General features: G+C 37.0%; 3 protein-coding genes across 3 annotated transcripts; all 3 read left to right on the top strand.

Moving 5' to 3' along the window:
- The first annotated feature begins 6,294 nt into the window (after positions 1–6,294).
- Positions 6,295–7,950, top strand: LOC149932297 (uncharacterized). The gene has a single exon (XM_090157098.1). The coding sequence runs from the start codon at positions 6,295–6,297 to the stop codon at positions 7,948–7,950; it is 1,656 nt and encodes a 551-aa protein (XP_090013224.1).
- A 92-nt stretch (positions 7,951–8,042) lies between these two features.
- On the top strand, positions 8,043–9,221 carry LOC149932296 (uncharacterized). The gene has a single exon (XM_090157097.1). The coding sequence runs from the start codon at positions 8,043–8,045 to the stop codon at positions 9,219–9,221; it is 1,179 nt and encodes a 392-aa protein (XP_090013223.1).
- A 73-nt stretch (positions 9,222–9,294) lies between these two features.
- Positions 9,295–10,524, top strand: LOC149932295 (uncharacterized). The gene has a single exon (XM_090157096.1). It carries the CDS (start codon positions 9,295–9,297, stop codon positions 10,522–10,524), a length of 1,230 nt encoding a protein of 409 aa, XP_090013222.1.
- The last annotated feature ends 16,032 nt before the right edge of the window (positions 10,525–26,556 follow it).

The following is a 26,556-nucleotide window of genomic DNA, read 5'->3' as shown; positions in this document are numbered from 1 at the left end:
TAGCGGATGGTAATACATATTCTGTTTAAGAAATTTACCGTGAAAGGTATCAAAACAAAAATATCTTGAACCCACGAATTTTCGCAAATGTCCATCGTCGATTGCGGAGACCGGCGCCATACAGGTAACATTTGGTAGTTAAACTACTTGTAATTACTTTAAAGTGTAGTAATTACTTTTTAGTAAAGAGACTAACCTGATTTCCTCAGGCAGCCAATCATGACAGAGGCCGTCCGGATACAATCATTCTTCTGCTTCTCGTGCTCTTCACGATGACGGACAGCACCCTTATCATCGGCAAAAAGTGCAAGATCTTACAGCAACCGATGTCCCATTGAGTGTGGATTTTTGCTCGATGGGTTGCAGAACGTTCCGTCCAAGATTCCGTTTTTCCAACGACTGTGCTTTTCAGTAACAAAGACACATTTTCCGGGGATGGTGTTTTTAACACTCACAATCAGCTCGAATGGGCTCATGTAAATCATCATGCGACAATTACCCGTGGTTATCAGGAAAGATTTTCTGTTAACTTCTGGGCTGGATTAACGGAGACGTTTTGATTGGTCCTTACATGTTGCCGCCAAAAGTCAATGGGACGACGTACAGTGATTTTCCGCGTGATGACTTATACCTGACCTTCTTGATGATGCCCCGTTAGCAATTTTACGATAAATGTTGTATCAGTATAACGAGGTTCCGGCTCACTTTTCCTTACGGGTTTGTAAGTTCCTCAACGAACAATTTCCACAGAAATGAATTGGTCGAGGAGGTCCAGTCGCCAGGCCTGCAAGATCTAAAGCGGCTAGACTTTTTCTTGTAGGCTGGATGAAAGATCTTGTCTAGGAAACTCCAGTCGAATCAGAGGTGGATTTAGTTGTAATAATTAACGCCGCTGTGGAGCCCATTCGTACCACACCTGGAGTGTTCGAGGACATACGTTCATCTCTTCTTCGCCACTGCCTTCTTCTCTAAGAGTTCGAGAACGACATTTTGAGCATTTGCTTAAAAAAATAACGTTTCGCATACGATAATGTTTTGCTTCTTTATTTTATAAAGTCCCATTTTCTTCCTACCCCTAACATCGGCTTACCTATCTGGGTTCTCGTGTTCGTGTAGTAGCCTACTGTTAGGCGTCTTCAGGCCGAACTTTAAAACATTCTAGCGCTTGTCCAATTCGTTGCAGAGGATCGCCACGAAGACAGTTATACATCTTTACTCAACCCCTACAACACCTTAAATTTTCTGTACTGAATTTTCAAACACCCTGTATAATATTGAAACATCTTGTTAAAGCCGCTACTTGCTCTAACGACTTGGACCTTAATGGGGGGCCTCTATAAGTATGTTAAGCACAGGGCCTCCAGTAGTCTAAATCCGGTACTGCCTGGCAGCATAGGTTTAGTTCAAAATTGGCCGTAATCTTCTTCAGGCATGTCGAAACATTCGCCTTTTGATTGGGCGGGGACAATTTCGAGGTAAATAGTTGAAAATTATTCGCTTACATTATTTGCTATTTTTCAAACTATTCGCTTCCTAAATTTACTATTTACACGACACCGTAGACTATTGGTAGGTAGAAATTTGTGGTTTTTGGTGTTACATTTTTTCTTGATCGAAATAAAGAGAGAAAAGAGTTAAATTGGTTAGTGAAAACTCTCACTTAAAGGTGTGTATAGGCCAGATTGAATGTAAGATCGCTGTTTATGGGATTGGGGAAAACTAAATATGAACGCGGCCAGGAAAATTCATCGTAAAAAGTGCAATGGCTACACTCACAATGTCAATCCACATTTTCTAATAGATAACTGAGGTTAGAAAATATTCCGCAAAATCGTGCGCAAAGTGATGACTCCGAGACAGCACAGATTTTCGACCTATTCTGCACAATATCTATACGATGGCCTAATTTGCACAGAATTACCGACCAACTGTGAACAATAAAACCGTTTTAACTTTGAGCATTTAACTGTCCAGCTTTGAAAAGGAAAGGCTCCTAAGGTTGCGCAGAAAATTGGGCAAGTATGAACAGAAACCGACCAAATTTGTTCAGCAAATCGACCAACTACGAACAGAAATATACATATTCCCATAAATAGGATTTAGATTAACAATATAGAAATTGTGGTTTTCCAGAACCTAGGGGATTGTAATTATGTAGTTAATTATAGCACGTCTAACAAGGAGACGACCCGATTTTGTTCAATGTCGGGTTTAATGTACAACTCCGTGTAACTTAACCTGCAAGGGAAAAGTTGCGACGGGCTTTCTTTTTGCCATGGAAACCGAAAACGTTTTTGACAACATGATTTGGAATTATTTCCATTGAAAATAACATGGGACTCTAAAGTATTTTAAGGGTCCCCCAATTGACCAAATTGCATTTAAATTTTTAAAATCAATTTAAATTTTTTTTTAACGTTTTTGAAATTTTAAAAAAATTTCATTTTTTAAAAGGTTTCACAGGGGGGACTGTTAAAAATCGAATTACGATCATTTAAAATTTAATTGAAAAGTTTGTATATAAAACAAGTTGGCAAGCCAAAATATACCTCTCCTCGGAAGAATTGTCCCTAGTGGTATTAATTTCTCGAGATAACCCTTAAAGATATATCTCCGCAATTTAGAGTTATTTGTTAAAAATATTAACCCATTTCTATCCCGCCCGGTATAAAATTTTAATTATAATTAAAATAATTGAGACGAAACGACCAATTTTAATTTATTCAGAATATCATAAGTTAAGTAGTTACAACAGTAAGTTGGACGTACTATAACAATGCACAATTGAATTAAACCCTTTTACAGAACAAGTTTATCAGTTAAATATAATACGAAGCAAATTTTAATGAAATATCTACAGAGGCTTTTTGGAATTACTCGCTTACGAAATACTTGCCGCATCTTTAACGCTCATTTTATTTCAACACTCGCCCTTGATGAAGATACCGTAGATATCTGGTAGTGGACGACTCGTTCACTTCCTGTTGACGTTGTGACGCATACCACATGAAAAAGACCAATGCCGTCCAATTTCCAATATCATATAATGACTCGCACACCCAAGAAATCATTGACTGCGTTAGAAATCGTAGATATCCAAATATCCACACCAAATGTATTTACAAGAAGCAAAAACCTTACCATCAACAAAGCACAGAGAGCCACTTGACTAACCGCCAGCTTTTAAAGCAATTAACGTTAAATTATCTCCTTTGAATTAACAGAACTATATATAGGTCGTTAAGAAAGTGGACCACCCACAGGGTCTACCCTTTAACCCTCTAATCTCGGCTGACTGCGCTAAAACAAGATTTAACCTTTAAAAAATACCAGATTAGGCCTTCATAAATTCATTAATAAAAAAAGACTTTATTACCTATTATGCTTACGATGCCTGTCTTAATTTCAGTGAATCTAAGCAGCTATCGGTGGTTCTGTGGTAGAGCGCTCGACTGCCAAGCCGAATGGTCTGGGTTTGAAACCTGGGTGGCGCATTTGTTTTTAATCAATAGAGAAACGCTAAATTAGAATTTCTTCGATGCAATAATTTCAATTTCAATTCAATTTCAATTAAACCAAAATTTCGTACTCTATTAAATACGCTTCCGATAAAGCTGAAGGTCTAATTTTCAATAAGGTGTGACAAGTGTCGGTGGTTCTGTGGTAGAACGTCCGCCTGTCAATCAGGAGGTCTCGGGTTCAAATCCCGCCCGATGCGATCGCAAATTGATACTAAGACGAATACCGTGTACAACTGGTGGAAACCCTGCCATTGGACGTTGAGAGGTAGCATTACACTCAGCACTCGGTCCGTCCCAAAGTCATTAAGAAGAAGTTGGAGAGAAAACGCCCATATAAACACAACAGACTCAACATGCACATCCATCAGAACACAAACACAACAAATTCAACACTCACAACCTACGCATAAACATTACAAAAACGTAATACACCAAACCGTCACGACGGTGAGCGAAAAAACACCATCCAAACCAAACCGCAAATGCATCCGTTAACACTCACCGTCACACGGTGGTTTTGCCAACCCTTTGAGAAACTGCGTACGCAGTGATTACACTTTGCACCGAAAATGCGAACGCGTTCGCAGTCCTGACAGACAGACACACCCACAGACCCACCCACAGACCCACCCACAGACAGACACGGTCGTTGTATAACCCCTCCTAGGGGACTTTGTCCCCTCGGAGAGGTAAAAATGGGTTTCTGTGTATTTTGTAAAAAGTGTATTAATTGTATTCCATCTGTTTTTACCTCATACAACCAGCGTGGCGTGTCCGTCTGTGGGTGTGTGTGTGTGTGTGGGTGGGTGTGTATGTGTGTGTGTGGCCTGCGAACGCGTTCGCATTTTCGGGGCAAAGGGTAATCACTGCGTACCGTTTTAGCAGTTTAAAGGTTGGCAAAACCACCGTGCGACGGTAAGCGTTAACGGATAAATTTGCGATTGCGTTGAGCTTTTTTTTTCGTTAACGGCCACCGTCGCTACGTTTGTTATTGGTGCGTATTCTCCAACTCCTCCTTATTGACTTTTGAGACGGACCGAGTGCTGAGTGTTATGGCAACCTCTCAACTTCCAATGGCAGGGTTTCCACCAATTGTTTACGGTATTCGTCTTAGTATCAATTTGCGATCGCATCGGCCGGGATTTGAACCCGAGACCTCCTGCTTAACAGGCGGACGTTCTACCACAGAACCACCGACACTTGTTGAAAATTAGACTTTCAGATTTATCGGAAGCGTATTTAATAGAGTACGAAATTTTGGGTTTAATTGAAATAGAATTGAAATTGAAATTATTGCATCGAAGAAATTCGAATTTAGCGTTTTCTCTATTGATTAAAAACAAATGCGCCACCCAGGTTTCGAACCCAGGCCATTCGGCTTGGCAGTAGAGCGCTATACCACAGAACCACCGATAGCTGCTTAGCTTCACTGAAAATAAGACACTCATCGTAAGCATAATAGGTAATAAAGTCTTGAATTTTTTTATGAATGAATATAATAATCAGCTAGGCTAATACCCAAGGCACCACCTTAGGCCTAAGTCATCATGCGACTTTTGAAGCCATTAATTCAGGTGGCCGGGTTACAATGCGTAGGAGGGTGGTGGCAAGCCCTGCATGCCACACGTTCGAGCCAACAGCTCCCTACACTAACTATTACCGTTAACCTCAACAAGCTTTTGTGGAAGGGGAAACCGAAGACCTCGGGGAAAAACCCCTTAAACCAGTGGGGAGAGAACTTGCAAACTCAACGCAGAAGGAGTTGTTCCGAAGGCCTAATCTGGTTTTTTTACGAATGAAATTATGTTGATTTAATCTTGTAAATATTTATGAACTAAGTTTATATTAAATTTATAATTTTATAACTAATTTATGAATTAATAATTTAATTGTAAAATACGATCATGACGAAGAATCGAACCCAGGTTGTTGTGTTACTGAACAGATGTTTTACCGCCGAGCTACTGTTTTCCCTGAAAACAAAACACATCACAGGCAAAATATTGAAGTAAAGGAACCGTTATGATACGGCGATTTTTTTATTTTGGTGAACATGTTTATATTATTATAAATGAATTAAACTCCGTGGTTTCGTCTCAATTATTTTAGTTAAAATTAATATTTTATACCGGGCGGGATTGAACCGGGATTACGTTTTAAGTAAATAACTCTGAATTGCGGTCGTCTCGAGAAATTAATACCACTAGGGACAATTCTTCCGAGGAGAGGTATATTTTGGCTTGCCAACTTGTATTATTTACTCTATTTGCTGTGTCATTCCACATTTACTGTATTTTTCGGTGGTTCTTGTATATAAATATTCTTGTATTTCTTCCGACAAAGGATGCGAGGAAAGTTGCCGGGGGCTCGTTGGAATTTGAGTGAAAGAGTGGGTTTTTCCCCATTACTGAGTGCGACTGAAGGTCGCTAAAGGGGAGACAAAGCCCCAAGAAAAAGAAGCGAGTCATTGGGAGCTTTCCTCGGTCCCTCGTAAAGAAAGGCAAGCCAGAATTGGTTTGAAAGCCCACTGTGCGGGTATAGGCATCGTGCGCCTCTAAATTTTTCGTATCTTGAATATTTGTAACTGTGTGCTCTTAGTTATTATTTAAGTGCCGTTAAAATTCGATGTTTCAGTCCGTTGGATTTTAACTTAAGTTTAGCTCTCCCAATTAAAGCTACGTCGGACCAAAGTAAAAGTAACATTATTTTGGTGCCGAAACCCGGGATAATCGCGATAGATTTATAAAGCGGACAGTTACGATATCAGACAAGGATGACGAGCTTAGCGCTTTTGGAAAAGCAAAGAAAGACATTACGCGCCGGAGTGACGAGAGCCTGCAACGTTATTTACGTGGAATTGCAGAAAACCTCGTTCATTTGCGAAAAGGTTTTGAGCGACGCTATTGCGCAGCTAGATGCGAAAGAACCCAAGTTAGACGAATTGGACGTAAAAATACTGGAATGCATGACCGATGCGGAGCAGGACCACGAATTGTTACAAATAGACTTGTACAGTGAAAAGTCAGTCCTTTGGCGAGCACGAGCGAAAAAGTGGATCAACGAGAAGAAGCAACCCGCAACCAGTTCTCGCCATTCTTCGGGCGGCGATACCGATGTCATCGTACCAACAGCGGCGGCGGTTCGACTCCCGAAGTTAGAAATAAAGAAGTACGACGGCAGTTATGAAAAATGGCAAACGTTTTGGACTCAGTTCGAAGGTGCAATCCACTCGAATCAAAAATTATCGAACATAGATAAGTTTAATTATTTGAAATCCTACTTAAAGGGACGTGCGGAAGTAGCTATCGAAGGATTAACCTTAACAGATTGTAATTATTTAACAGCTATAGAAATTTTAAATCAAACTTGCGGTCGACCAGACTTACAAATAAGCGCTAGATTAAATAATTTTTTGGTAATGGGTCCAGTAACTTCTTCGGAAGACGTCACGGGGCTAAGAAATTTGTATGACACGTGCCAAATAGAGGTTAGAGGTTTGAAATCCTTGGGTCGTTTGACCGATAGCTATGGCGAATTTCTGGCGCATCTTGTGGGGGGTTTATTACCGTTGGATCTCTTACAACAATACACTAGAGGGAGGAACGAAGGTAAGCTTTGGGATATAAACGAGTTGTTGAACTTCCTAAGGGGCGAGATCCAATGTCGTGAAAGGGCTTTAGCCGTCCATAGAGCGGGACCATCGCAAACAAAATCAACCAATAGCCAATTAGAAAAACAGAATGTTAAAAGTGGACAATCTAGTAAAATTTATTCTAATAAGCCAAATTCGGCAACCCCGTTTAATAAGCCATTTTCGGCAGCCGCGCTAAATACCGGTGCTGTTAACGATCAGAATTATCAAAGAAATTGTGTTTTTTGTGCTAGTAGTGAGCACCCATTTTATAATTGTACCGGAATTTCAATATCAGAGAAAAGAGCAATTGCTAGTAAGAAAAGGCTATGTTTCCTCTGTTTAAGGTCCGGGCACCCCGCTCACCTATGCCGAGGTAGAATACAAAATTGTAGAATTTGTAGGCGCAAACATCATCAAATAGTATGCGATGAAAATGAAAACAAGAATGTAGAATTCACTAGACAAGGGCAGAGCGACAATAAGCCAGTGCAAAATGACCAGATTAAAGCGAAATCTGATAACCGAAATTCAGTGACCCTAACTACGGGTTTAGATGCCTCGAGCGTCATTCTCTTGCAAACCGCCCAAGCCAATATTAGCGATAAGGCGGGAAATAACGTTAGGGTAAGGTGCGTCCTAGATGGAGCCAGCCATCACAGTTTTATTACGGAGGCATTATCAAATAGATTACAATTAGAGGAAGTCGGTAAAGTCAATATGAGCCTGTTCCCCTTTGAAAGTGAGACCCCAATAAATCTACGCGCAGAGAGGTCAAAGTTACCCTTAGGAATGTAAACACCGGTGAGAAGGTGAATATTATAGCCTTAGAAACTCCCTTTATCAAGGGGGCAGTATTTGCAGTGCCAGGCGAAAAAGTTAAGCTAGAAATGAGAAAAAGAAATTTAGAGTTGTCCGATGTGATTGGTGAAACTGACAATAGAGTTGGTCCCCCCATTGAGGTTTTGATTGGGGCGGATTATTTTTGGAGGGTGGTAGCCGACGACGAATTCAAGCGGCTTTCTCCAGATTTGATCGCCATAAACACTATATTAGGGTGGACTGTGCAGAGAAGGTCGGAAGGAGAAGTATCCTTTATAGCGGTAAATTCCGTGGGTGCTCTCCACGTAGCGGCCCAATCCGAGGAAAATTTAGTATCAGAACAATTGCGCGCGTTCTGGAATTTGGAGTCAATGGGAATTAACGATAGTGACGAGACAAAATCCGATCAATTCGAATCGGTCTTAAGTGATTTTGGGAAAAATACCAATTTCATAGACGGACGCTACGAGGTAGCGCTCCCTTGGAAGCCTAATCGAGATTTGATGGGAGATAATTTAGGGGTAGCCAAGAGGCGAACGATTAACTTATTGGGCAAGTTAGAAACGAAACCCCAAGACATGTCGCAGTATGACGAAATCATACGAGAACAGATAAAATCAGGGATAGTGGAAAGGGTCGAAGAAAGGGAAAATGGTGCTAAGCCCAGTGGATGTTATTATCTGCCCCATAGGGGTGTTTTTCGTGAGAGTAGCGTAACTACCAAATTGAGAATTGTGTTTGACGGGTCAGCCTTCGTGAAGGGATTCCTCTCTCTTAATAGTTGCTTGGAGTCAGGACCCAATTTCTTACCTTTAATTTTTAAAATGTTAGTGCGTTTCCGCAAACACCGAGTAGTCTACACCGGCGATGTAGAAAAAGCATTCCACCAAATTAGTGTAGTGGAGCGAGATCGGGATGCCTTCAGGTTTTTCTGGATTAAGGGTTTGTCAGGTGCGGATAGAACCGAATTAGTGGTGTATAGATTTACTAGAATTCCATTCGGTTGTACGGCGAGCCCATTCTTATTGGCCGCCACTATAAAATATCACGCCAAAAAATATGTAGACAATTTTCCCAAAGCTAGTGCCGTGTTGAATGACGACCTATATGTCGACGATTTAATCTCAGGAGAACAAGAGGTTGCGGAAGTAGATAAAATGATAAGTCAGACATCGGGTATCTTAAGTGAAGCTGGGATGAGATTGAGAAAGTTTCATAGCAACTCCAGAGAAATCAGAGAGAAATGAGGGGGAGGATAAAGTTGCCAAAGTTAGCGGAGAACACCCCAACGATAGCGAGAAAAATACAAAAGTTTTAGGGATGACTTGGAATGAAGCGAGAGATACCTTCAGCTTTGACATGAGCCACATGTTGCAATTTTTGTTAAAAAGGGAGAGTACAAAGCGCTGGGTCTTAAAGGCCGTAGCGAAAGTTTTCGACCCCTTGGGTCTATTGTCCCCTTTTACTATCAGAGCGAAGTTGATTTTCCAGGAATTGTGGAGTAAGGGGCTAGAATGGGACTCTCATTTACCGAGCGACCTTTCCCAGAAATTTGAGCTCCCCCACCTGGTTAAAATAGAATTTCCTAGGTATTATTTTGCGAATGAGTCAACTGAAACCGAACCGGAAATAGAAGTGCGCTGTTTCGTTGACGCCAGTAAAACCGCTTACGCTGCCGTTGTTTACTTGAAAAGTGAATACCCAGATGGTCAGGTGCTCACCTATATGGTAGCGTCGAAGACTAGAGTCGCTCCTCTGCAAACCTTGACATTACCCCGATTAGAATTAATGGGTGGAGTATTGGGTGCTAGGCTTGTTACCAGCTTAATTGAATCATTAGAGTACTCTCCACGGGCGGTTCGAATGTGGACTGACTCGACCATAGTTTTATACTGGGTTCGGGATAATGCAGCGCGGTGGAAACCTTTTGTGTCAAACAGGGTGAGGGAAATTCAGTTAACCGCCCCCTCTTGTTGGAAACACGTTCCGGGTAAAGAGAAACCTGCCGATATACCATCACGTGGTACCACGATTGAAGAGCTGGGAACCTCTAAACTTTGGCTTTATGGACCTCCTTGGTTATCCGATAATAAAAAAGTAGATTGTGATTTAGAACAAATTAACGAGGAAAACCCCGATATTAAAAGTGAAAAGAGAGCGAAAGGCGATGCTAATTTGGCTATTATAGCTACGACAGATAAGAGAGAACCCCTATTTGCACTTGCGAAATATAGCTCTGCTAAGACAGTTTTTAGGCTCACTGCTTGGATTAAGCGCTACGTTCAAAATTTAAGAGAATCCTCTAAAAAGGTTGGGAAAACGCTCGGACCATTGTCAGCGGATGAGATAAATGACGCTGAAATATATTGGGTGAAAATTGCGCAAGATGAAGATTATTTTGAGGACCGGAATTGTTTAAAATCCGGAATTGGAATTTCGAAAAATTCAAAAATTTTGTCATTGTCGCCCTTTATTGATCAGGATGGTTTATTGCGTTTAGGCGGACGTTTAGACGCCGCAGATATCAGTTACCAAGAGAAAAACCCCTGAATTTTGTCGCGTGAAAATAGATTAACCGAGTTGATTGTTGACGACTGTCATATCAAATTAAAGCATGCCGGAGTCGATGACGTTTTAGTGGAAATAAGAGAAAAATTTTGGATTAATAAAATAAGGAGGCTGATTAAAAGAGAGATACAAGGTTGTCCTAGATGTAAGCGATTCCGAGCTAAAGCTCCAGTGGCGGTAATGGCACCCTTACCCGAGGCCAGAGTTAATCCGTCCCCTCCTTTCTCTGTTTGCGGAATCGACTTTGCCGGTCCATTATATGATAGAACTGGAAAAAAATGTTATATCGCGCTTTTCACCTGTGCGGTAACGCGCGCCGTACAGTTGGAGGTCGTGTTAGACCTATCCACTGATAAATTTTTGTTGTCGTTCCGGAGATTTTGCGCGAGACGTGGAATTTGTAGAATTATATACAGCGACAATGCGAAGACTTTTAAAAGGGCCGAAACTGATTTAAATGAACTTTTTAAAAATCTAAGACATCCAGAGGTAGTGGATTGTTTTGGCTCCCTACGAATACAGTGGCGCTACATAGCGGACAGGGTGGCCTGGTGGGGAGGGTATTGGGAGAGGATGGTTCGTTCTGTCAAATCATCCCTTCGCAAAACCATCGGAAAGGCTCGATTAAGTTACGAAGAACTCGAAACCCTTTTAGTTGAGATTGAAGCGACGATAAATTCTAGACCCATAAGCTATGTATATGAAGGAGCGGAAGAACCGACTCCATTGAGCCCCGCGCATTTTTTAATCGGCAAACGCCTAACCTCGCTGCCCCCCCTAGTGTATGCAAACAATGAAGCGCTAAACCCAACTAGGCAAGAGTTGACTAGGAGACTAAAGTACCGACAACCATTGTTAGATAGATTTTGGTCCAGGTGGAAGCGTAATTATTTGTTAGAACTGCGTTCGGAACATCATAAACCAGCTCGTAGTCCTACAGAAAATTTAAAAATTAACGACGTTGTTTTACTAGAAGAAAATAAACTCCCTAGATTGATGTGGAGAATAGCAGTCGTAGAAGAGGTAGTTGAGGGTAGAGATGGGGTTGTAAGATCGTGCATGGTTCGTTTAGCAAATGGTAATCGAGTAAAGCGACCTATCCAAATGTTGTACCCCCTAGAGATTTAAAGGTTTTGAACACTGTTCAAAAGGGGGGAGAATGTTAAAAATCGAATTACGATCATTTAAAATTTAATTGAAAAGTTTGTATATAAAAAATGGGTTTCTGTGTATTTTGTAAAAAGTGTATTAATTGTATTCCATCTGTTTTATTATTTACTCTATTTGCTGTGTCATTCCACATTTACTGTGTTTTTCGGTGGTTCTTGTATATAAATAATCTTGTATTTCTTCCGACAAAGGATGCGAGGAAAGTTGCCGGGGGCTCGTTGGAATTTGAGTAAAAGAGTGGGTTTTTGCCCATTACTGAGTGCGACTGAAGGTCGCCAAAGGGGAGACAAAGCCCCAAGAAAAAGAAGCGAGTCATTGGGAGCTTTCCTCGGTCCCTCGTAAAGAAAGGCAAGCCAGAATTGGTTTGAAAGCCCACTGTGCGGGTATAGGCATCGTGCGCCTCTAAATTTTTCGTATCTTGAATATTTGTAACTGTGTGCTCTTAGTTATTAAAATTGTGTTATGTTTTTAAATTGTGGAGTAAATCTATTACGCGCATAATTACGTGCCAGTTCCTAGTTATTATTTAAGTGCCGTTAAAATTCGATGTTTCAGTCGACCGTTCGCTTTTTGGTTTATAATTTTAACGGAATAGGGCCGATTTTAATTAAACGATAGTCTATCGAAATTTTGTGAAAAGAATATTCCCTAAGGCCGCGCGATAAATTTACGAGAATAATTTCCCGTCGCCGTTATATCGAAAAATTATTTGATTCGGGATTGCCAGAACTGTAATGTTGTGGGCGAGTGATTAGAAAATAAAATGGCAACCAGAATTATGCAAAATTATAAATGTTTATTTTTATTCAGAACAGTCTATGGAACGTTCTAGATTTAACTTTCATCAATGACACAACAATATATATCACTTCTACGTAATTGTACAGAACTGGTACTCAAGTGTCTAAGACTATATTTGTCTTAGTTCATCGTGATTGAAACAAACCAAAACACACTTACACTTAAGTAAATATCATAAATTATACTGAGTAATTTTAACTAAATTCAAACTACCTAACTATAAACTCTGTCTAAATTAACAGCTGAGAGCTGTTCTCTACTAATTACTTCCAATCTACTTAATTACCCTCACAGGTTGAGTTGATAATTTCAAGGGTATAATTAGGTTATTCCAATTCAAAAAATGATAACAATCCATTTTATCTTACAGCTGACTTGAGTTAGTTCACAATTACTTTAACACTTTCAGTCTTAAACACGCACTATTCATACACTTAAGTCCATTAACTTACGTTCCAAACGCGAAACACAATTTAATTCTTTTCTTGACCGAAGACCGAACATACAAATTAAAACCGCAAAGTTACCTCATAACTTTTGACCGACACCAGGACCCCGTCCTGTAGTAGTTCGTCTGACAGCCAAGAACTAAGAAAGACGATTTCTTCTATATTGACGGCAACGGCTTTATATACCTTTATTTTGTGTTTTGTTTGACCCGTCGAGATTTGACTAAAGTTCGAAAAATTGAAGAGATTATATTTTTTACCCGGTTTAATTGATAGTTCCCCACACGGTGGCGCTATATTATTACTTTGATATAGTTTCCGCGGGAGTTTTGAATAATTATCCTTTTTCTAAGCGTTATTAAAAGGTAACAATGAACTACTTTTTGTGTTTTAACGAAATTTTCTTAAGAATTTAACAAAAATTTAAAACAAAAAAAAACCGTACCAAAGAATAAACAAACAAAGTTCAATAAACAATATATACAGATATTGTATTAATCCGTTTAGTAAAAAAACCCGCCTTATCATAATTGTGCCTTTACTTTAATATTTTCCCTAAGGAAGTCAATGGCTCGGCGGTGAACTACGCGCATTGTTACAATGCGACCCGAGTTTAATTCCTGATCACGATCAATTTTACATTAAAATACTAAAATATTTCATTAATTATAAGATTAATATAATTAATAAATATTTCATTAATTATAAGATTAATATAATTTATAAATATTTCATTAAATATAAGATTAATATAATTTATAAATATTTCATTAAATATAAGATTAATATAATTTATAAATATTTCATTAAATATAAGATTAATATAATTTATAAATATATCATTAAATATAAGATTAATATAATTTATAAATATATCATTAAATATAAGATTAATATAATTTATAAATATTTCATTAAATATAAGATTAATATAATTTATAAATATTTCATTAAATATAAGATTAATATAATTTATAAATATTTCATTAAATATAAGATTAATATAATTTATAAATATTTCATTAAATATAAGATTAATATAAGTTATAAATATTTAAAATGATGTAGAATAAATTATAGTACCTAACGTTATAACTTTGTAAAGGACATTCGCCAAAGCTGTTTTTTAGCAAAACACCGTAAATTAACAAGCGTTGGTGGCTGAGTGGTTAGAGTACATCTCTTACACGAGGCAGACCCGGGTTCGATTCACGGCCAGCGCCAAAAAGTCGCAAATTGATACTAAGACGATTACCGTGTACAACTGGTGGAAACCCTGCCATTGGACGTTGAGAGGTTGCATAACACTCAGCACTCGGTCCGTTCCAAAGTCATTAGGAAGAAGTTGGAGAAAAAACGCCCATACAAACACAACAGACTCCACAACCATCATAACACGAACTCAACATCCACAACCAAACACGGTGGTTTTGCCAACCCTTTGGCCAGGTGGAAATTCCTGCTCAGAGGAAGAGGTGTCCCATCAACGTTCTCCAGAATCCCACGCTGAACGGCGCCCATCTTCTCCTCTGTGATAAGGTTGTTCGGAAAGCCATCTTTTGCAACCCTACTGACTCACTATAGGACATAGGAGTCAAACGCTCCTTAGCCTTTTTGGCCGCAGATTGGGAAGACCCAGGCAAGGGATTGGAATCATACAACCTAAGTCTCTTAAGGGTATAGGGTTACTTTGTCACCCGAGGATGACTGAACCTCCTTCTTAGCGAGGTTTGCGGCGTGCATTGTGTATCAACGTTTTGGAGGGTTGGATAACATCTGCAGATAACCCAGACTTCTCATCAAGCCGGGTACTACTGGAAGCAGACGCTGGCTCATTTTGATTTTTGTTGTTTTTTAGAAACCATAAATAATCCCACGAGTATGGAGGAAAGTAAAAGGTCACCACCCGGTAGTCCTCGTCCCGGGTGAAAGGCTAATTACAACGGGGTTTCACCTGGTTCCCCGAGGGGATCATTGTGATACCGTAATTTCGCTTCCCCGGTACCATTCAGCCCTCAGCACGATGCCTTCCACCTTGGCTTAAGGAAGAAGGAAGAAGTAGAACCTTAGCTGGCAAGCATGAAGGGTTACCCCTCCACCTGTTACTCCCTCCACTTAGAGGTTTAAGGTTGCAGTTTATGGAATGGAGTGGAGCGCTTACCGAGAGACCCTCCGATATGTAAGCTCAAGGATTTGAAGACTGAGTCCATTTAGGGTGTGTTCTACAAGGAGGAAATACAGAAAATCAGGAAAGACCTTGACAATTGTTTGCTTAATATATATAAAGTTTTAAGAAAGAGAACTAAACCCGTCGGAACGAAAGAGCTTCTCGTATGTTAGCGTGATTACAGTTCGAATTTTGACTCTTGGGTGTAAGAAATTGTAGTACTATGAGTTTCTAAATTACGTTACCCTCGGAATCGTCTATACGTTATTTCAAAAACCACACTATAAGCAAGTCTAGGACGTATTTACCGGAACCAATGAAACTCGAGGGAGCGTACGAAGCTGAAATATGTTATCCTAAAACATGGAATAACGTTAATGAAGAATGTTTAGTTCGAATTTGGAACACTGTAGAAGATACTACATTTGTAGACGATACTTTTCAGGTGTCCTTGGAAGAACCTATAGAAGTCTAAGAATGTAAAAACGTATCCTTCACTTTACATTGTGAACACTGACACGTCGAAAGATATAGGGACTCACTGGTGTATGATTTATCTCTCAGGGTCACTTAATTAATTGTACATTCTTCGAGAGTTTCGGGAACAGCCGTGATCTGTTTAAATTTAACTATTTTATAGAGTGAAACCGCTTAACTAATAATCAACCGGCCTTTAATTAAAATATATTTTCAATGTTATATGTATAAGGAGACGATTTTCAGGAGTAAAAAGTGGAGCAACATATTAGGTCGATACTTTTCACATGTTCTCTGACTAAAGATGTACACTTTTTACGCTAAATTAAACCTACGGGCAACAAACACACCCCATACAAGGAGAACGCAAAGCGTTTTAGGCGCGCATTTTCGTGTATACATTTCTCATTGGCTAGACGCCTTAGTGCCTACCACCGTCAGAAGGAAAAAGTACAGAATATTAGCTGCGTTCAACCACTAAAATCGTAAAATAATCCAATACTGCTGATTGGGTTACGTAAATGGTTGAAACGCTCAAAACCCGTTTAAAATGAATCTTCTGCATGCGCGTTCATCAACCATACGTTTATTAAGCGTATCAGAAAAACCTGCTCGTGCAACAGGTTAATTTGATACGCTTCCGATACCTATCGTGAGGTCACAATCTTAAAAGCAAAAATCGTTCAACAACTGTTACGGTTTTTCTGATGCATAATCTTGAATGAATAAGAAGGTTGTTGAACGTAGCCACGTCTTCCACCACGCCCGTAAAATGTTTTTCCAACAGACGGGTCCAATGAAAATTGTACGCAAGAAAGGGTTAGGGAGTGTTATGGTTAGCTGCGTTCTCCTTGTGTGTTTGTAGCTCCTAGATAAACTATTTACTTGTTCTGGTGGGGAAAATTACTCTACGTCGTGAGCTATTCCTCCTCAAAAACGGGAGTAAAGAGAGTAAAGTGATAAAATCGTACACTTATCCAGAGTTTATCTGGTAAATGTTTTTGCCCCGACTCGAACTATTAGCCACCACAGAAACGTAGTAAAATTACTTTTTAAGGTTACTCTTCTTATCCTACTCCGATATCTCTGAATAAGCGAAAAGTAACCACCTAATTGGTACATAAAAGCAACCCAGTTTAATCGTGGCTGTTAAAATTAAAATCATAATCATTAGCTAAAATGTTTTAAATTATTTTATTTGAATTATGCAAATTGACTTACTACCACTTTTCATTTCCATCAAATATTTTCCTGTAACATAAAATAATTCCCTGAGCACATTCCTTATTTGGGACTCATTCGTGGGCTGCTTTTCAAACGTCGGAATTCCTAGTTCAGGGAAACGTCAGGGAATTTAAAAAAAGGCCTAAAATAATAATCTGCGACTTTTAATGCCTTAAACAGGTGGCCGGGTTACAATGCGTAAAATGTCTGGGAAATGTCAGGTAATTTGTAAAAATTCAGGGAAAAGTCAGGGAATTAAATTTTATCATTTATTTCCTTGAAAAGTTGGCTAATTTTTTCAACATTGCGTTAACCTTTTTACTGAAATATAAGTCCATTTTAATTTATTAACTTCTGATAAGAGTAAAATAAAAAAAAAATACCTTTAAAATCACGGAAAATCTCTTAAAATGGTCAGGGAATTTGAATCTCAAAATTTTGTGGCAACCCTGTAGTTGCCGACATTCAGTCAGGTACAAATTTAAAATCTATCGTAGACACTCGTGTGTACGTACTCTCAAAAGTTGCTGAACCTGTCTATTATGGAAACTCGTTTTCAGCGACATGCAATCGGGCGGTTTTTCGCGTCTTTCCGACGGAAAAATGCGGAAACAAATCTGGCAACTGTAGAAATTCCTAGAAGAAGCAGTAGGACATAGTCAGATCGGTTTGTTCATATAGGCATACAAACGGGATATTACCGGGACGACGGAAGAGAGGGGGAGGGGGTGACTACGTGGTTCGAGAGAGATGTTCATAACCGTGATTAATGGGATTGGGAGTGAGGGGCCCGCAGAAGCGCCAGAAGGGGGGACACCCCCCCCCGCACGAGGCGAACGAAAATAAAAACACTCCCGGAAAATATGAGACGTACAAAGGTCGTTAAGTTTAATCATTACGAATGCTACACCAGGCGTGGTGCAGGCTGCCAGCGCGCGCGGGTATTTCGATACTTCCTCTCCTCGGCCATTACGCGCTCCCCCCTTTTTACCGGTATATTAAACTCGAATGTACCGTACGTGAGACTATTAAAAAGTAGCTCAAAATGATTTCCACACGCGGCTCGGAGAAGCTAAGGTTCTTATACTCCCGTATAATGGGAGATAGTGCATCTCCTTAACGCGTTAGTCTAGGATTGGTCTTCTTGCCGGGGCCGACACTGGTGCAAGGCGAGCCCGTTTATGTTGAGAAGATGTGGTAAACGCGCCGGCTTAATTCCAACCATACTTTCTCCGCCTTCCGTATATAATTTCTCTACCGTCAGACGCGCGTGGGCGGAAATCCCGGATCTACGTCGGGGGCCCTTACGCGAACGCTTCCAAGTTAGCCGCGATCCAACTTCTAAGATCTGGCGTTCGGACACTAACTACCGGTATGCGCTAAAAAAGGCGGGGATGCGAATTAAAAAGAGTAATTCTTGGGTCTATTTGTTTTTGTCCAATTTAGCTGGAAAGTACTTTGCGGCGTCTTTTCTCCTACGTTTTTTTAATAATGATTCTCGCAATTAACTGGGTTTTCTAAGCGAGACTCGCCAGTTAATCCCTCTCTCCGGACAATGTCCAAGCTGTCGTATTTATTCCGTTGAGCGCGCACCGCCCTAAACGTTTCAATCCTAATAAGGCCGGAGAAGCCGCGCTACTTTTTCAATATGATTTATTCCATTAAAAGAATCTTGGCATTATACGCGCTTATTACGTGCCCCCAAAACGTTCTTCGCGCCCCGGACTGTTCTTTTTTATACACACGATTTTTAGAACATCTGGGGCGTGTAGCTTGTAGGGTTTATAATGCCAAGTTTTGGACAGTTGTCCAAATTACGTTCAGAGAGTAGATCAATTAGCGCTTCTCGCAATTGTAAAACCCTTTTCTTTATAAGGTTGTGTAAGATCATTTCACTGGTAATGGTTCGTTAATCGATTAATTATAATAATAAGAAAGGAACTATTACGTCTCTAAGTTGAACTTTTATTTAGCCGAATACTTAGTTTTTTTACTTATTTTTATTGTGTTGTTTGGAAATTTTTATTCCAATAAAATTCTCTGATTTGTGGTCTATATTTAAAGAGCTATAAGCAAGACCAGAAATGCTAAGCTCTGATATGATCATAAATAGTTTAAAAACTAATATTATAAAACTGTGCTATTTGGTTAGAAATACAGAAGACCCGAAAGGCTAAGTTTTATTTTGAAAGGAGATGTTAGCGTCACCTGGCTGTCGTACTGTACTAAATAGAACGGAAAATCTAAACTTCTCCTGTTATACCTCCGTGGTGTGTCTATGATATTATTTATTTTCAATTTGAAGCCGTGGACGTCAATGGATTAGCTGTAAAAGATCCACCTCCTAAGAATGTGATAAAAAGTGTAAAAAAGCGTCACAGAACCCGGACTTTCTCCAAGGGTGTTTGTCAAATATCGTTGTAGCGTATTTTCAACCTACCGACGCGACGTAAAGGTAAAATATCCGCTTGCTAGAAATAATACTCGGGTTCGATTCCTGGCCATAACCGAATTATCAATTAAATATAATCTATAATTAATCAAAATAAATCGTTATCCCGACCGGTAGGATATTTTTTATTATAATTAAAATGCATATTACAAATGTTATTGCCTTAAACAAATTTCAATAGAACAAAAAACCAACTTAATTTAGACCAAAAACGTTACTAAATTAACAAAGCAACAAGAATTTAAAATTATTAGAACGCTCACGAAACGTAAAATCTATACGTGCGAGAAACTATTTTAAAGAAAAATACAACCCATTGTATTAAAGGTCTTAAGCAAGAGGAGCCGGGTTCGATCCCCTTTCCACATAAACTTGTAGAGGTTAACGGTAATAGTTAGTGTAGGGAGCTGTTGGCTCACGTGGCGTGTAGGGCTTGCCAGCACCCTCCTACGCATTGTAACCCGGCTACCTGTTTAAGGCATCAAAAGTCGCTAGATGACTTGAACCTAAGGTGGTGCCTTGGGTATTAGCCTAGCTGATTATTATTATTATTATTATTATTATTATTATTATTATAATTATTATTATTATTATTATATATACGGAAAACAAAATTTAAAGCGAAAACAAAAACTATATGTGAAAGCACTAATAAAAACTGTGTGGGCTCACCACGACAACCCAACGAAGCCGTTAAAAATCAATGCAAATAAAACATCGTAGACACGAATTATCCCTCAAATTATCAACACTTTCGATAAACGAAATAAAACCAGAAAAATAACCAATAGAAAAATATATAATAATAACCCAACCAAACAACAAGTTCATTCAAATACTTAGAAATCCAGAAAAAGCCAATCCAAATACCCACGGTAATAAAAATTGTAATAGAAAAAACCAAAAACACCTTACCGTTAACAATTCCCAGTTTATAACGCACACATAAAACCCTTAAGTGACTTACAACTTCCACGGTTTCTCCGTCTATATTATGGGAATTATTGTTCAAACTACGGGACGCTAAACCATTGGTTTTATCTAATTATTTAACTTTGGTTTGAAGATCTTTTAGATTGTCCAATAGACAACTTTTTACAATTACAATCAATTTTATTTACTATACCAGTATTGTTTAAATCGTCTATTTTAGGGGGGGGGGGGGTTATTATCACTGATTTTAATGTTTTTACGGTTTTAGGAACTAAATTAACATTATGTTTCTATAATATTCTGCTAGTTTTTAACTAACTCCTATGGCGGCCTTAAGTTTTTCACAGAAAGTTCGAGATGCATGAAAAGAAGAAATGGACAGAGAAAGAGAGTAGTCCGGTCCGGAGAACCTCGCTAGCAGGGTTGTTCAAAATCCTTTTTTTTAAAAGCAAAATACTTTCTCCATAACTTCAAAATGCTTTTTTTTAAATTCAAAATGCAAAATACTTTCTCCATAACTTCAAAATGCTTTTTTTTTAAATGCAAAATGCAAAATACTTTCTCCATAACTTCAAAATGCTTTTTTTTAAATGCAAAATGCAAAATACTTTCTCCATAACTTCAAAATGCTTTTTTTTTAAATGCAAAATGCAAAATACTTTCTCCATAACTTCAAAATGCTTTTTTTTTAAATGCAAAATGCAAAATACTTTCTCCATAACTTCAAAATGCTTTTTTTTTAAATGCAAAATGCAAAATACTTTCTCCATAACTTCAAAATGCTTTTTTTTAAATGCAAAATGCAAAATACTTTCTCCATAACTTCAAAATGCTTTTTTTTTAAATGCAAAATGCAAAATACTTTCTCCATAACTTCAAAATGCTTTTTTTTTAAATGCAAAATGCAAAATACTTTCTCCATAACTTCAAAATGCTTTTTTTAAATGCAAAATGCAAAATGCAAAATACTTTCTCCATAACTTCCAAATGCTTTTTTTAAATGAAAAATGCAAAATACTTTCTCCATAACTTCAAAATACTTTTTTTTAAATGAAAAATGCAAAATACTTTCTCCATAACTTCAAAATGCTTTTTTTTTAAATGCAAAATGCAAAATACTTTCTCCATAACTTCAAAATGCTTTTTTTTAAATTCAAAATGCAAAATACTTTCTCCATAACTTCAAAATGCTTTTTTTTTAAATGCAAAATGCAAAATACTTTCTCCATAACTTCAAAATGCTTTTTTTTAAATGCAAAATGCAAAATACTTTCTCCATAACTTCAAAATGCTTTTTTTTTAAATGCAAAATGCAAAATACTTTCTCCATAACTTCAAAATGCTTTTTTTTTAAATGCAAAATGCAAAATACTTTCTCCATAACTTCAAAATGCTTTTTTTAAATGCAAAATGCAAAATGCAAAATACTTTCTCCATAACTTCCAAATGCTTTTTTTAAATGAAAAATGCAAAATACTTTCTCCATAACTTCAAAATACTTTTTTTTAAATGAAAAATGCAAAATACTTTCTCCATAACTTCAAAATGCTTTTTTTTTAAATGCAAAATGCAAAATACTTTCTCCATAACTTCAAAATGCTTTTTTTAAATGCAAAATGCAAAATGCAAAATACTTTCTCCATAACTTCCAAATGCTTTTTTTAAATGAAAAATGCAAAATACTTTCTCCATAACTTCAAAATACTTTTTTTTAAATGAAAAATGCAAAATACTTTCTCCATAACTTCAAAATGCTTTTTTTTTAAATGCAAAATGCAAAATACTTTCTCCATAACTTCAAAATGCTTTTTTTAAATGCAAAATGCAAAATGCAAAATACTTTCTCCATAACTTCCAAATGCTTTTTTTAAATGAAAAATGCAAAATACTTTCTCCATAACTTCAAAATACTTTTTTTTAAATGCAAAATGCAAAATACTTTCTCCATAACTTCAAAATGCTTTTTTTAAAATGCAAAATGCAAAATACTTTCTCCATAACTTCAAAATGCCTTTTTTTTAAACGCAAAATGCAAAATACTTTTTCTATAACTTCAAAATGCTTTTTTTAAATGTAAAATGCAAATACTTTCTCCATAACTTCAAAATGCTTTTTTTTAAATTCAAAATGCAAAATACTTTCTCCATAACTTCAAAATGCTTTTTTTTTAAATGCAAAATGCAAAATACTTTTTCTATAACTTCAAAATGCTTTTTTTAAATGTAAAATGCAAATACTTTCTCCATAACTTCAAAATGCTTTTTTTTAAATTCAAAATGCAAAATACTTTCTCCATAACTTCAAAATGCTTTTTTTTTAAATGCAAAATGCAAAATACTTTCTCCATAACTTCAAAATGCTTTTTTTTAAATGCAAAATGCAAAATACTTTCTCCATAACTTCAAAATGCTTTTTTTTTAAATGCAAAATGCAAAATACTTTCTCCATAACTTCAAAATGCTTTTTTTTTAAATGCAAAATGCAAAATACTTTCTCCATAACTTCAAAATGCTTTTTTTAAATGCAAAATGCAAAATGCAAAATACTTTCTCCATAACTTCCAAATGCTTTTTTTAAATGAAAAATGCAAAATACTTTCTCCATAACTTCAAAATACTTTTTTTTAAATGAAAAATGCAAAATACTTTCTCCATAACTTCAAAATGCTTTTTTTTTAAATGCAAAATGCAAAATACTTTCTCCATAACTTCAAAATGCTTTTTTTAAATGCAAAATGCAAAATGCAAAATACTTTCTCCATAACTTCCAAATGCTTTTTTTAAATGAAAAATGCAAAATACTTTCTCCATAACTTCAAAATACTTTTTTTTAAATGCAAAATGCAAAATACTTTCTCCATAACTTCAAAATGCTTTTTTTAAAATGCAAAATGCAAAATACTTTCTCCATAACTTCAAAATGCCTTTTTTTTAAACGCAAAATGCAAAATACTTTTTCTATAACTTCAAAATGCTTTTTTTAAATGTAAAATGCAAATACTTTCTCCATAACTTCAAAATGCTTTTTTTTAAATTCAAAATGCAAAATACTTTCTCCATAACTTCAAAATGCCTTTTTTTGAAATGCAAAATGCAAAATACTTTCTCCATAACTTCAAAATGCTTTTTTTTAAATGCAAAATACTTTCTCCATAACTTCAAAATGCTTTTTTTTTAAATGCAAAATGCAAAATACTCACTCCATAACTTCAAAATGCTAAATGTAAAATGCAAAATACTTTCTCCATGACTCAAAATGTAAAATACAAAATGCATTTTGAAAATTGGTTTTTCTAAATGTAAAATGTAAATGGTTTTTGCAATAAAAATACATTTTGAACAACCCTGCTCACCAGTTTTATTTTCTTCAAAAATCTTTAGTTTATTTAATTTAAATCCATTAGACGTAATCAGAAGTAAATGAACCGAAGTTATCGAAATAGCGCTCAGAATCGGAGGGCGTTTTCCTTATGAAAATTATGAGAAAATCGAGTCAAATAAAAGCTAATTTCCACCCCCGTCTTTCGACGCGATAAATTGCACTTGGGAATTGTGGGAATAGCTATTTCTACGTATTAAAAATGGTTTCATAAACACAAAAACTTTTTTTTTTCGGCCTAGGAGCGCGCTAAATTTCAAAATCTAACTTCATAAGGAAAACGCCTCCAACATGGGGAGTATAGCAGTCTGATAACTTTGGTTCATTTACTTTTGACTTAATGTAGGTATTGGATCCTTAACCTATGTCCGGGTGACATAACTATATATATTTATTATGCTACAGCATACAATTCTTTGCTATAATAATAAAAAAATAATATAATAATATGATATCTTTCTCTGGCCCATGCAAGATCGTATATCAGTCTACAAATTATACAGGCACCATGGAAAATATTGATTAATCATAGCCAACCTAAAGCGCTATCTGTGATCAAAAAATAAATATATTCCGTTGTATTTAAAAAACACGCAATTCCAATATGATTACTTTCTAAATTGAACGTAATTTTGGATCTTTTCATAATATTTTTAATAATGTTTCTACGACGCTGTTGAAATTTACGTTATCGATCTTTTTCGGCGTAAACATCCCAATGTTATTTTCGCCAATCAGTGGTCCAGGATTTAAGGAGTGGGCCCAAATTGGAGCTTTTTCGAAAATTGCTTTTAAATCTTAAGTATTGCTCAAACTATACATTTTTATTGCTGCCAAATTAGTTGTTCATATCCGTTGTTCGAATAATTTGGTCACCCTACGCCATTCACACCGTTCCTTCAAACAATGCGATTGTATTAAATATTGGTGTGTCGCAATAGTACAACAATTGACCAGACGAGGTCTAAAGTTTTGTTGTCCTCCAATGAAATTACTCGAGTTTTTTATTATCGTCTGCCATATTGTTTCCTGTATGAAATTTAGAAATTAGGTTTAGCCTTCTAAAATTTCGATAATTCCCATTATAAATAGACAGCAGACGACGTGTCAAAGGTTCCCGCGTCAATGACGTCACGGAATAGCTTAATTCCGTTGGTTTAATTTCAAATAGTTGTATATCTCAAACAAATCCAAAAATCGGCAAACTAACTGAAACATTTTGATTGTTGGTCTTCCAATTAGTGTACCAACCTTTGCTGTTCACACTGCTTAGTTTACTGCCAATTAGTTCGACAAATTGAGTGGCCCCTTTAATTGTATTACTTAAATTAATCATGGAGGAAAATTCTAGTTTGGATAGACCATAGCCCCTTATTTTCTACATTTATAATTAGGCGTCTTAATTTTAAAGAACCATTTCTAGCGTATTAATGGTACTCAACATCTTAGATTTCTTTCAAGCGCTGCCTACGTTAATCAAGGCCCGTGCGCGACTCCATTTCCAATTTTTTTTGTCAATTTAAGTCGCCGTATTCTCTCACCGCGAGCGCTGTTTCTTGGACCTGCGTTACGTCACACATATTTGAAATCCTAGTTTTCCCACCGTTTGCTGTAGAAAGTTAGGTGGCGTCGTCTGCTAGCGTTTTATACGTAAATTAGCGTTTTATCGCTATTTTGATGCCCAGACATCCAGTATTAATTAGGTAAGGTAATATTTCTTGGTCTAATTTTTAATTGATTTACTGTAACGTGATAAAATATAACTGTATTTTCATTTAGGAGTGAAAAGGTAGGGCAATTGTAATAAATAATTAATATGCCAAGGCTTCACGATGGTGGTATGCATTCTACCTGGTTGCAATGAAAGTGAAAAGAAGATAAATAGAAGAAACCGGACGGAAAATAATGAAAACCCTATTAGTTTTCACATTGTACCTTAAGACAAAGTGTTGCAAAGAAAATGGATTTGCAGTATTTTTAATAAAAGAGACTGTGATGATATCAGTGAGTACATAAAAGAGACTGATATCCGTGAGTACATAAAAGAATTTGCTGCCAACAGAGAATCTAAGGTGTGTTGCCTGCATTTTACCAAGGAATATTTTAGTATTATCATGCTAAAAAAACGCCTACTACCCCATGCAATACCAACTGTGATTAACAAATGTGATATTTCAAGTTTGCGTGATATAAACTCAAACCAAAAAACTGTGATTAGATATCTTCCCGAAATTCAACTAAAAGAAACTGCATTAATTGGTGGTTATCTTGTAAAGGTGGCAGAGGAGCGTACAGAATGTTAAGACTGTTTAAAAAAACTTATTCGGCCAGATTCAAATGCACCTTTGCTGAAGTTAATAAGAGAACAGGACAATGGAGGTCTTAAGTACCCCAGCAGGCTACTAATTTCACTATTGGACCAACTAAAACAACTACAAGTAGAAAGCGCGACTACCAATAGTATTGGTATTCGTGCTTTCTACTTGAAGTCAAATTGTTTTAGTTCAGCACCAAAATTCCACTGTTTAAAACTTACAAAAGTACTACTCGAAAAATATTTAAGACCACTATTGTACGTGATACTTCAGATGTCTATGAAATTAAAAAAAAAATTGAACTATAAACCTTAATCCAGAAAGGTTTAAAACTGTAATATATCAACAATTAAGGATTAAAATGGCTTAAAATGATTTTTATTATCTGGTGTTTTTAAGTTTCCTTTTAATAATATGTTATTTTAATAAGAACAGGAAGTCAAATGTGGGCGCTAGAAAAATTATCCTTCATGAAGGAAACTGGAGCCTGACACAATAGAGAATAGTTCGGTTAGGTCATTTGTTTGGTGTCTTCCTTGTAGCGTGGGAATGGAGGGGAACCGTCGGCGATCGTCCGCCGAGACATCGCGCAGCTGAGCGACAAGCTTGGTGAGCTTATTTAACGATTTTTTTATAATGTCGTTCTTG

This window comes from Leiobunum rupestre, chromosome 8 (genome assembly GCF_980474605.1).
Source record: "Leiobunum rupestre chromosome 8, qqLeiRupe1.1.hap1, whole genome shotgun sequence".
Taxonomy (NCBI): Eukaryota; Metazoa; Arthropoda; class Arachnida; order Opiliones; family Sclerosomatidae; genus Leiobunum; species Leiobunum rupestre.
Note: the sequence above shows the minus strand (reverse complement) of the source record. Positions and strands in the feature narration are given on the sequence as shown.